Source organism: Argiope bruennichi, chromosome 5 (genome assembly GCF_947563725.1).
Source record: "Argiope bruennichi chromosome 5, qqArgBrue1.1, whole genome shotgun sequence".
In the NCBI taxonomy this organism is placed as follows: domain Eukaryota; kingdom Metazoa; phylum Arthropoda; class Arachnida; order Araneae; family Araneidae; genus Argiope; species Argiope bruennichi.
Genome location: NC_079155.1, coordinates 76,100,278 through 76,113,687, shown reverse-complemented (window position 1 = coordinate 76,113,687; position 13,410 = coordinate 76,100,278). Strand labels below are relative to the sequence as shown.

The following is a 13,410-nucleotide window of genomic DNA, read 5'->3' as shown; positions in this document are numbered from 1 at the left end:
TACAAAGAAAAATTGTACTAAAATTTTATCTTTTAGTAAATAAAAGTAATAATTCATGCACATAGAATTACCCGTGTTTATTACAAAGAAAAATAATACAAAAATTCCATGTTTTTAGTAAATGAAAGAAACAATTCAAGCACATAAAATTTTTCGTGTTTGTTATAAAGAAAAATTGTACAAAAATTCTATATTTAAAACAAATAAAAGTATTAACTCATGTACATAGAATATTTCGTGTTCATTACATAGGCAATTTGTATGAAAATTCTATATTTTGAGCAAAAGAAATTAATAATTCATGTACACAGAATTTTTCGTGTTAAAGAAAAAAAAATTGCATAAAAATGCAGCAGACAACTTTTATGCTATCGATGAATGACAAATGATAAGCATTATGATGATTTTTTACAAATTTAACCCAGTTAAGATATATTAACCTCAATGAATAAAAACAAAATGATATTAATTTGAAAAAAAAACCACATTATAAAAAGAAATTTTGCAAAATATATCTCACACAAAAAAAGGGAGAACACTTCACACAGACGATCCCATTTTCGGCAAGCTTAATTCCTCTAAAATCTTCTTTGTGGTTCGGTGTTTCAAGAAAAAAAAACTGAGATATAAAAATATTGACAGAGACGCAAATAATTTTTATAAACATACTCATAAATTAAATTTGGATGATCAAACTTCTGAATTCTTCCCAATTCCTTTGCTAAAAACATCTCGCATCTTGCTGTATCATTAGCTAATGACATGAACATAGTCCCGTGGTATCTCCAGATAGCATCACTCGGAAACTAATAATCGATTTGGGATAACCCATGCAAAAAAAAAGGCAATTTAAATTCAATCATTAACAATCAAAGTCAAGAAAAAAAAATTTACCCATTGTAAATTTTTCCATACTTTCTTTTTGTAACACACTCATTTGGTTAATACTTTTGCATTTCTTCTAAGTGCAAAACAACTTTCCACACTAAATGCTTTAAACTTTAAAACATCGAAACATCGATTTCAGTTTGCTAATGGCTAATTTATCACGTTTTGAAGTTACTTTTTTTGCGTTTGCCAAAATGGCAAACTGCCCTTTTTCATAAAGAAAATTAGATTTTTTTATATATAATTTTCCTTCAGTTGCTTTCGTCGTTATGTTTTTTAACAATGTTGTCAGAAATCATTAATGATGTTCTGTTTTGACAAAAATGGTCTGCTCTAAATAAGAACTTGTCATCGTGCTACAGCATAAGAAACTATCTTTACAGTTTTTTTTTATTTTAAATGTAAAGCATTGATTAATAACTATTAAGTGGATTCAGATGTGGATTTTATTTGTTCGATACATTGAAGAGTTCTCAAATAAATAATTCATGAAATGATATCAGGAGTTTGTACGGGGTTTAGCTGTAAATAATATATTAATGTCACAAAATTCATACAAATAATAAAGAAAGCAGCATCGAAGCATTTCTGATAAAAACAAAAAATTCAGATATTTAACAAGTAATTTCAAAAGCAATTCATTATCATCACTTGTTCACAAAGTCAAAAAAATAAAAAAAATAAACACTGATAAGTGACATAATAGATAGTTGATAAGAATGAGATAATTGATTAGATATATGTTCTAGAGTAAATTGCATTCCATAATATAACTAAAATAACTTTTAAACTCATATTTTTAATCGAACTAATATATCTTATTTGTTTATTTTTGCAAAGAAGAAAATATCTGGCTAATTTGAAAATCTCATAATTATTTTCTCAACAATAAAAGTAGAAAAAAAAATGGCGATAATTTAATATTCATTATCTCTCCCTTCTCAACTGTCATCAAGATGGGAAGAAAGGACAGAAGCCAGCATTAAAGGAAATTAAATATTCTTTTTTTTAAACTGGGAAAGAATGTTTAATCAAAACAAATTTTATCTCAAATGTATCTACTTTTTTTTAATACATTGATCCTTATATCATTCGCATATTTTTTTTAAAGTTAATGTAAAAATTTAGATAATGAAATATCCATTTTTGTATATCCTTCATATTTAAATCATGCTTCAAAAATAAGTCAATCTTTCAAGAACAATACTAAAATCAGGTTAATTAAATATAAAAAGAAAGTGTGAAGTGATCATGCTACCAATAGGAGAGAAAACTGACTTCTGTCCGAATATACTATTATTTTTATAAATAATTGAGTTGTAACTACAATTACTTAACTGAGTTGCCACTCAAATTTGGAAAAAAAATCTCTCTGTTTTCCCTCTATTTATGCGCACTATAATTGAAAATCCGCGAACTGCACTCATGTGCTAGTTATAATAAAATAACAATACTTCCTCGTTTTTATCAATGGAAAAAGCTAAAGGGAAGTAAGTAACAATTCAGTATTACTTGAAATAGTGATAAATTAAATTAATGTTTATATTTGCATAAGAATAAAAAGATATTTCTTTTTATTTATTGCCTTAATTTTAGCAAAGACAAAATTCACATATTTAGGGAAAAAATATATTGATCACTTTAAAGTCCAGCAACACTCGGAACTTAAGAACTCGGATGAAATGAAACACGGAATAAAATTCATACAACCATGATGTAAACCATTTAATGATTATTTAATAAAAATAGTGCAAAATAAAAAAAAATCAATGCATAATTTTGAATATCAATTTCTGCAACCCCTGCAAATTTTTTCAGTCAACAGTTTTATGTTTTCTTTTTTTACAACAATTTAATTTGCAAGCCTTTTTTTAGTTTTTGGGGTTCTTTCTTTTTCATTGAATTTTTCTATGCTTTTCTAAAGCTTTATACCTTACACGCACTAATTTTGCATATTGAAAGAAATATCTTTATAGCGAAATATTGAAGACACTTCCATAAAAGTTTATATCATACACTATTCTTGGATAAATTAAAGAATTTTCATTCAGATTTTCAATAAACGTAACCTTGTTGGTATTAAGTCAAATTTCCACAACCGCCTTGTTGAGCGACAATTCAACAATTATTTTTAAGATTTCAAAAAAAAAAAAAAAGACATAGCATTCTTTGAACCTTAAAACATTAGAATAAAAATCATCCAAACGAACTTCTTCATAAAAAGCATCAAACTATCTCTATATTTATGTTGTTGTTTTTTTTGTTGTTTTTTTGCTGCAGAAAAATTTTAAATTGGATCTTTGGATGTTCTGATAATGCAGTGTAAAGTTCTATCTTCGAATAAAGAAGTTGAAGCAAATCAACCTTTTTTTTTTTAACATAATACTGCATAGTTTTTCAATAAACGTAGATGCAGCTTTTAAAACAACAAAATTTCTATACATGGATTCAAATATTTTTCTGTTGTCTTGTTCTCAAATATAAAACTCCGCTAAAAAGGGTATTTTTTCATTTTCAGTAACTCCACTAGTATTTAAATACTTATATAAACTATTCTAATTTCGGTATTTTTTCACAATCTTAGAAATTGGACAAATCTATGTAGAAGAAAAGGAGAGCAAGTAAAAAAGGGATGAAAATCAATAGTTTAACAGCCCGAATGGTATTGATTTGTTTTAAAAGCAATGGTGACGATTTTTTAAATTCAAGCAATCATTAAAGAAATCGATACTTTTGATCGGTGAAAAAAAAACTAAAAAGTTTAATTTTTAAGGTTTTTTTTATATATTTTCCCGGTTTTCCCGTTGCCATAGCAACCCTGGTTTAAGCGTAAAGATATCTCTCGCATCTTTCACTACTAGTGTGAGATTAAAATTGCCGTAGGCAAGGAATTGTATGCCTGCTATCGTCAAAGCATGAAAAGTGCGCATTTGCATATTAACTATCTTATCTGCATATTATCTTATTTATTCTGTGAAAATAGGTAGTCATCAACAAAATAATAGTTCAGTTTTTTTAACTAAGTAATGTGCACATTAAAGTGCTTTAAATTATTAAAATGTAAGTTTTTTTCTTCGCTGAACAAATATCTAACGTTAAAAAACAATAAATTTATATTTAGGTTTTGGACAGAGTTTCAGGAAAAATGGCTATTAATCTAAATGTATCATAAATGGATCTACTTGTTTCAAAAATCAACGCTATGAAATTCAAAGTGTCATTAATATTAGATTTAAATACTAACAATTAAGAAGAATTTATCATTTATTCCCATAATTGTAATGATATGTTAAAACCATGCAAATGATTATTCTGTTTTATTCGTTGATTGAATCTCTCTATTAGTCTTTTATTCCAAGATTTTTTAATTTGGTTCTTTGCATACTGAAAAATCGAAAATTGTCCTTAAATTAGGAAAAGTTGCCTACATAATTGCATATAACTTTCCGATCATTACATCAAATATTATAATTAGCAAATAAACATTATTATGTTTCAACAATTGTCAATATATTTAATCTATAATTTAAAAGTCATAACATGAAATATACAGCAATATATCATATATTTCAATTCCTTTTTTTTTGAACCTATAATATGAATTATTATTCATTTGTCTGTAGTAATTAAAAACAACAACAACGCGGCTGTTTCCAGAAGAAAAAAAAACTCATTTTGATCTTAAAGATTGTCTGGAAATTTGTATGTTTTCCAGACAATTTATAAATTAATTTGATAATGCAGAAAATGAAATCATTAATTTAATTATCCACTAATAAATGTATTTATGTATTATTAGGCACATGTCATGGACGAATATAATTATGAAAGAGCCTAATAGTTTGCAATCTTTTGCGGTTCCCCCCCCCAAAAAAAAAGACATATTATTTTTTTTTGTCGTGTGACTATTTTAAGCCAAGTTTTTGCACAGTAGCTTCTGAGGGTGAAGACCCCTGAACACCCGAGGGCAGAAGTCTGACTTCTAGCTCATATGAAGGAGAAACACTCGCTTGCCCAACCCCTTTTCACAGGTGGGCTCATTCACGCCCCTCACAGATATAAAGCAAGGTAGAGAACAACCATGCCTGAACCAGGACTCGAATCCGGGACGCCTAGATCACGGGGAACACGCGATACCCCTAGGCCAGGACGCCGGCAGACGTTTCGGTTAATACAGAAGTACCAGAAAACCAAAAATGCATTTTGGACGCATTTTTTCTGGCCGATTAAAATCAAAATTTCAAATAGAACTATAATGAAACTCACACGATCACATACCAAATTTCACATATTAAAATCATTACATTTATAAGTGATTGCGTTCACATTCTTATGGAAACACAGATTGGCCCTTTAACAGATGCAATTTGAAATTTGATAAAAATCTATGCTTTAGATACTAAAACCTGTGAACCAAATTTCATTTACTTAATTGTTACGTCTTTGAATGCCATTTATATACATGCTAAAGAACAAACCGAGAAACGGTCTACACCTGGGCGGATTTGGTTCCAAATCTGACAGATATATGTATTTCAGATGTTAAATCTGTGCACTAAATGTTATCCAGTTAAGTCTCTTCGTTTTGCAGTTATCGTGTAAACATATTTAGACAGACGAACAGACATCATATGAATGAATTTCGTTCAAAATCTGATAGAAATATATAAATTTGGTGTAAAGATTATATATCAAATTGCACCCGTTCAAATAAATGCGTTTTTGTTTTATCGTGTTGACAGATATATAGATGAATAGACAGATTTTAATCTAAAAATACAATTTTCTAAAAATTCGATGGATCGTCTGAAATATGGAGATTCTTCTAAATCTCCAGATCTAATATTTTGCCGTTTACTTTCGCTTTGTGCATTTCGAATGAAAGGAAATTAATATACAATTCTGGTAAAAATGCAGATTAGTTAAATAAATACAGTCTCTGATTTCCGTAATTTATAGGGAACAAATATAATAGGAGATAACCTAAAAAGGTATCCAGCAAGATGCGTTTACATCAAAATTGAATTTCAAAGACGGCACAAAAGGAATTCTTATTCATCCATTTTTATTTTCTCTTATTCGAAGTATAGGGAAATTATTGTAATTGTCAAAAAATTCAAACTCGGCATTTTGAAAAATCTCCATGCTTCGGACCTCCCTATGTAACAAAGACTAGATAAAATTTGTTGCACAGATATAGCATCTAAAATACTTATCAAATTTTGAACAAAATCCCTCAGACGGCTAACCATTTGTTGGCCAATCTGGCGTTCGCATTCATATAAATGCAATAAATTAAATCAATGAAATTCTGTAAGCGATTTTATCATTACAGCTATAGCTCTGCGTCAAATTTTGGTTTCAACCGGACCGAGAAAGGTCGTCCAAAATATATATTATCTTGTGAAAATTAGAAAAAGTGCTGGATTCACACCTAAGATTTATATTTTACAACTATTTTTCGCCAACATCATGCAAAACATTCGATGTTGAATTCACACCAAAGATCTATACTTCGCTACTATTTTTCGCCAAAATCATACAAAGCATTTGATGTTGGATTCACCCTAAAGCTCTATACTTCGCAAAGCATTCGTGATTTTACCTAAGGTCTATAGTTTTATGTGAGTGTCGTGGGGGGGGGGGGGTAAGACCTTTAGTGGAGCGAAAAAATTTCATGGTGTGTGGCACTGACCACTCCCGATGGTTTTAAGAGATTTTTAATCCTCAATCTTCTCTCGATTTGCTAAAGTGATTTAAAATATCTTTTGTATCAATATTTTTTTTCAAGTATGTATTAAAGAATTTGTTCCGAAATTCAATGCTAAAGCTGTTGTTCCACATTAAACAGAATGAAAATATCAATTGTATTTCTGTTAATTACAATAAAACAGTTGAAATCGTTCAAAACTTAGTCACAGTTAGTAAATGAAATAATAAATAAATGATTCAGGCTTTCATTCGAAACAAAAAATACATGATTTAATTTATCTAATGTAAAATTATTGCTTCACAGAAAAATTTCGATAATCAGCCATGTTCATCTTCAGTTGCAAATTCTTAACCTCTTTTCTTCAATTCGAAATCCTGATTACTGTTCCGTTACGAATTTCTGAGTCAAGTATATTACGTCAATGCGCCGATTATCTCCCTGACGCATCCGAAAGTATCTGCTTTTATCACTAGATTTCTTAATGAGTTCATAGCTGAAGAATAAATTTATTTCAAAGAAATATTTACTTTCCTCAACCGTTATTTCATTGTATGTTTCATCAAAAGTATTTTTTCTTTTCATTCCGGCAGAATTCCAACCCAAATTTATCAACAATGTCTAAGATAAATAAAAATAAAATTGGTCGCAATCCATTTCACCTACTTAAACTTTGAACACAGAAGCAAGGTCATGAAACTTCGTTTTTGGAGATTAGATTAGTATCGATAGAAAAAGTATTCAACCGTCTTTCAGCATTAATTTGATTTAGTTAAAGAAACTGGTTTTTCTAAGCTTCGATCCAGAACATTCCAGGATAAAGAAAGACAAATGGATTGCCTGAATAATTTAGGACTTCTGGATTGGCGAATTTTGGCGTTTTGTGATCCTAGGCACTTCAAACTTTGAAGCCCCTTTTTCAATATTCGTCAATTTAGTTTTACATTTCAGCATATTTTTTTAAGTTAATAATTTTTTTAAATTATTTATTTTAAGTTAATTTTATGTTTTAATAGCTTCAGATGTTTTTATCTATTTATTATGAACTCATAACTACAAGGCATCATTTACGGATGCAGAAACCCTTTGCGCTTTTGTGCATGTGTCAGAAGACGGGTGTTTCTTGTTGTTTTTTTTTTCGTTAAAAAAGGAGTCAGAGAAGGAGCAGATATTTATATTCAACAATAAATTGAACTTATATTATTAGCGGAATGAAGAGACGTAATATCTGCTCATTTTTCTGCTTACCCTTATCGAAGTATTGTCCCCAAGAAAATATTTTTGAAAGCAAACGATATTTCAAAACCAAAAGCTAATCAACTTATATTTTTCTCTCTGTCGTCCATTTTCAATCATTATTTCTTTATATTTATAGACTAAAATATATAAAGACAATATACATGACAGAGACGATATTTTTTTTCCTTCACCAAATTACTATATTTCTTCGAATAAGTTAATTCTTTACAGAGAAGTATTTGCAGAAATTTTCTTTAAAAGCTAATTTCTTAAATAACTAAATCTAATTAATTAAAAAGATATTTTTATATGAATTGCTTTTTTTGGAAGTAAAAAATTGACTTATACAGGACATAAAATTCTACTCGAGACAGAGTATCCAAAAATCAGTAGTATTCCATATAACACGACATTAATTCATTGAGAACAATCTTTTTAAATTTTGTCAGGATAAAAATCTATGAAAATGGTGAAACTGCCTTTATTCAAAGTGAACTTGAAAAAAATTCTGAGTTTATTAGTCGCTTGGTATGATTAGTTGATATGACATCTTATTTCGTTGCTGTCTACTTAATATGCATTGAAATCTCTTCCTGGAAGATTTCCAGTAATATTTTATCATTATTTGAAAGAGAAAGAAAGATGATATGAAAGAGGAAATATTTTTATTAGAGAAAGATTCTCGAAATCTTGCAAAATATGAATAGAACAAGAAAGAACTGTCAGTAAACAAAAAGTACCTATTTTGTTGCTTTGTTTTATTTTTCTGTCTCATTTGTATAAATAGACGATGCGAAGACAAAATGAACATAAAAGAAATATTTATGATTTACAATTTCAACAAAGATGAAAAACATTTGTGACATTTCAAAATCACTTAGTTTAAGAAATTGTAAAATACTATTTTATTGAAAACATTTTATTTTTTTTTTTTATATTTTTCTACCTGATATCGTTAATAAATACAAAAAGCTTTGACGTTTATTTTGATAATATTTTGCATCATGGCAGATGTTGTGGCATTCTTAAGGCATTTTTGATGTGAATAAAATATAATCTCCAAGAAGCAATCCAAGATGGCGCATTATGAAATAATTTTACTTCTCTCTTCCTTTACTCACAAAATAATATCGAAATTTACATGAAATCTGCTGTAATTAGAAGAATCAATGCGTATATTTTAGCTTATTTTGTCCGACTAAACAGAAACAAACACCAGATTCTTCAGTTTATTGTTTTATTTTATATCTCATTCATATTATGGCAACCATTTCTATTATTCTATTACTCATTTGGCGAGATTATCATGCATTATTTTTACCGGAACATGTCATTATTTTCTTATTTCCATTGTAATATGTATGTTAAAAGAAAAGCAAAAACCCGGTCTCAGAACAATCAATTATCTATTTCAGAGTAAACTTCTAAACTGTATAGAACTCGTTAGAGATAACTGGAGACCGACAAGAACTGTCGATTTCAAGTTTTGGCTTCTGAATGTACGAAATAGAATACAAACATTCATTGTTTAATTAAAAAAAAAAAAAAAAAAAAAAGAGCAAATATTATTCGAAATTGAAATTCCCAGTTTCGAAAAACATTCGCTAATCGTTTTGTTGTGCAACTTTTTCATCGCATAACAAAGCGATTATGTTAATACATGTCGAAAAGTATTATTTTAATCTAGAAGTATTTTTAATCAAGTTATCGAAAGGTATTTCACTAATATTTTAAATGATAGTATTCGCTATATGAATGTTAAAATGTAAATATATTAGGTAAAAATAGCTGCTTATTATATCAGTGAATCGGTTAGTATTATAAAATATACTTATGAATAAAATTATCGATAATTGCTAAAGAATTCTTGAAGAAAAAAAGTATTACTATTCTCAAGAATTTGAATTTTACAAATTTGCAGCTGAAGAAAACAAATCAGACAAAAAATAAGTTTTTATTCCTTTTGATGTGAAAAGTTTACACAAAATATACAGTTAATACATAAAATAAAAAATATATTTACGAAAATCACATCTGGCATCATTAAATCAGCATTAATTAGAAAATATCATTTCCCATGTTCTTAATATTAACAAGAAATTTAGATTTATAAAAAGAAGAAAATAACTTAAAGCTCCATAAACAACTGCCTAAGAAACTTGCAGCTTACAGAGATATTTCAAAGATATAATTTGAGGTAAAAATTCAGATTTAATTTATTGAATGTTTACAATGTTCTAGAAAAATTGGTTTTTGAAATTGCTATTTAGTTAGCATCTCCTAGAGGCAGAAGTATTTATAAAACTTTTTCTTTTTGAATAAAACATTTTTCTGAAAAAATATGCTACTTCTTAGAGAAGGGGGAAAAAATGTTATTTTCCCTTCACAACAGGAATTTCAGCTACAGTTGTATAATGAAGGAAAAGTAGGAAATAAAAGTAGTAGGGGAAAAAAAGTCGAAGAAACCGTAGAACTCTCTTTCAGTAATTGATTCTCGAGTTCCCAGTCTTTTTTATTTATTTTTCAGTCATGTAAGTATTTTTGGTATTTTTAATTTGTGATCTAAGAAACTACTGCATGAACTTTAGAAATGCTGTTTTCAATTTCAGTACTTCTTCTCAACTGTATACAATCACATCCTTATATTAAATTCGGAAAAGGTCAAATTAAAATTGCAAAAAAATATTAAGATACACTTTGAATTAACAATGTTTGAACAGAAACGCCCGAAAACATTCTTGTCCAATAACTTAATTCATTTTCATCGATCTTATTTTATATAAACGTCAACTGAAGCATTCTGAGAGATATTAAACTCAAATTGAAATAAATAAAGGAAAAATAACAATTTTTGCAATCTTGATTTTGCAAGAAAGAAAAAAACAGTAATGTATGTCTCCATAAATATTTGCTAGGATGTTTACATTTCAATCCAATCGCATTTGGTATTTCTAACAAAATTCTTATGCATTTTGTTACGGTTATATGTAACGGGTTAGCCAAAAATTACATCAACATCATTTGGACATTTTTTTTTCACTTACACTAGTAATTATAGATAGGAACAAGCCACTTTCAAACTTCAAAACTCAATTTGTTAGTTGAAAAAAAATCATAACAATGAATGAATGATGAATTAATAATTACAATGGAATATATTAGTTTCTGATTGAATAATATGCATTTCGATGTAATATTATTTATAGAAGTATTTTTAATAATGGAATAATACTTGGTCGCTTTTTAATACAATTTTTATTAGGATGAGTCGGAAAAATTCAAATTTGTAAATGCATCGTTACATCTAAAGAATTTCAAAATGACGTTTTTCTTTTGAATATTATTTCAGTGTTCTTCTAATATAACTAAACAAAAAAATGGCAGAACTCTGATACACCATACGAGGGTAAATGTGACACACCAACGAGTAAAAATGGCACACTACGATACACTATATAAGGGTCCGAAAATGGAAAATGCTTGCAAAAAGTGTAAAAAATCCAATACATTCCATTTAGTATTAGAAAAATTCCTTGTCATAAATCATTGGCAACATGTTAAAAAATTAGAAATGTTAAATAAATTTAAAATTTAATTGAAAAGTTTATGTAAATTTTAGAATTTTTATAAATTACCATTTTAAAACAATTATTTAATCTTATTAAAAATAAACAAATTAAACTTACAAGAACTCCTATCCTAATCAAGAGACGTCTTATATCTACACAGATAAATAATCCTTTGAAGCAACTCATTCAGAATGATTTAATATTCCGTACGCGAGAAAAACACAACAAAAACCCGTTTCCGGTGTTGATGGGTACAAATTTGTTTTGTGCATTATTTTGATTTAAAAGGGGCATTATTGTTGTGTTTATCTCGCGAAGAGAATGAATGAATCACACTTACCTTTATTATCATTTCGGCGTCAACAAATAACTATATGACGTGACAGCTGTTTGAATTTCCTGATAAGTGAACGAACGTCTCACTTAGCGCATGCGTCAAACATCACCTTTGAACGGCACAAGACGCTCTTCGGGAAAGTAAATATTGCAATACTGCGTATGCTCTAGAGTGGAAGCTGATGGAGCTATGTTTTAAATACTCGTTTTTGCCCTGCTTTTGATTTAAAAATTTGTTTTCTTTAAAAGAAATGTGTATCCGTCAAATTAATTCAAATTCTTAATTTTTAAAATATTTGTTTTTAATATTTTTTAAACATTCTCTTTTTACAATAAAAAAAAAATGTATCCAAATTATTAATTTTTTTTTTTTTGGCAAAGAGATGAACAGTATGATGACCTATTAAAAATAATTTTATTAAAGTATTTAAATTTTATATTATTTGTTATAATTAAATCAAATATTTGCTTAATATACGTATTTTATAAAAAATAAATATGTTAATGAAATACTATATATGCTTTACTTCACTAATAAAAATACGTTCTACAAATTACGTGACGCACTATCATGATACTAAATTAATGCATAGAGGAATATACTTCGTAGATGAGTTAAATTACTGCGACCAAGATATTAATGTTATGCTGTAATCGCTTATAAAGAAAAATGATTTCGTCCGACAAACGTTGTTTGGCAAATATTATTATTTTTCTAATTTCGTATTTCATTCTATTTCTCCCCCCCCCCCTTTCCCTTTCTTTTCAAAATAATTTCAGAAACTGACTGCTTTAGTTTTTTTTTTTTTTAGGCTTTATTAGGAAAATGTTTTATAGTATTTAATATTTCGCAATTCGAAATCGATTTAAATATTTACCAAGAGCAAAGGAAGGATATTTGAAGGGGAAAAAAAGTTAATTCCAGATCTTCTATTTCCACAGTACAAAAGAACTGGAGGGTTTCAGGTTCGAGATCCGATTCCACCGAAGAACCGTCGTGTAAGTGGGTCTGGTGCATGTTAAATCTGGCCAAACGTAGTTCCACTGGTGTGGCGTGGAGAGGAGAGTGCCAGCAAGGTGTCATCCTCGTCATCTGACCTAGGTTCAAAGTCACGAGGTCCGTCCCAAAATAGCCTAGTGTTGCTTTAAAAAAACAGGATAATATAACTAAACTAAATTAATCCACAATTTCAAAGCCGAATAAGAAAATGGATGCATAGTTTGTGAGGATAAACAAAATTAAAGAGTCAGTTTAAAGTGTTGACCAACTATTGGTTGGTAAGCCAATTCGAAATATTCGATTTAAATATTCACATTTCACGCCGATCTTAAAAAAAGCGCTTTCCTTTTCGATACAGCTGTTCAATGTTTAATTAGGTCAAATTCAATTTCATTTATCCTCTAACGTTGTAGATGAAACATTATTTTTGTTAAACCAGAGATTTTACTGATTAAACAATTAATATATTCCAGTAGGCTTTTTACTGAAATTTGGAATTTGTCTTTCTCTTTCAGTATCTCTCTTAGTTTGAGAGTGTCGGATTCTTACTGTTCGTTTCGAAAGCTTGATTGAATGTTGAAATTTTAATTTTTGTTTCTTATATAACTGGAATATAGGAAAATTCTTATTACATATATTAAGGAAATGGAAATAAAAAAAAACTATGA

At 28.3% G+C, this 13,410-nt stretch overlaps 1 protein-coding gene across 2 annotated transcripts in view; it reads right to left on the bottom strand.

Moving 5' to 3' along the window:
* LOC129968852 (FERM domain-containing protein 4A-like) overlaps positions 1-11,799 on the bottom strand; it is a 199,842-nt gene extending 188,043 nt beyond the window's left edge. The window contains exon 1 of one of the 2 annotated variants that reach the window (XM_056083151.1): positions 11,747-11,799. In XM_056083151.1, the coding sequence (XP_055939126.1) occupies positions 11,747-11,758 (12 nt within the window). In that variant the 5' untranslated portion in view covers positions 11,759-11,799. Of the gene's footprint in view, positions 1-11,523; positions 11,651-11,746 lie in introns of those variants that run through there. The other variant, XM_056083145.1, reaches the window with a different exon arrangement.
* Positions 11,800-13,410: the final 1,611 nt, after the last annotated feature.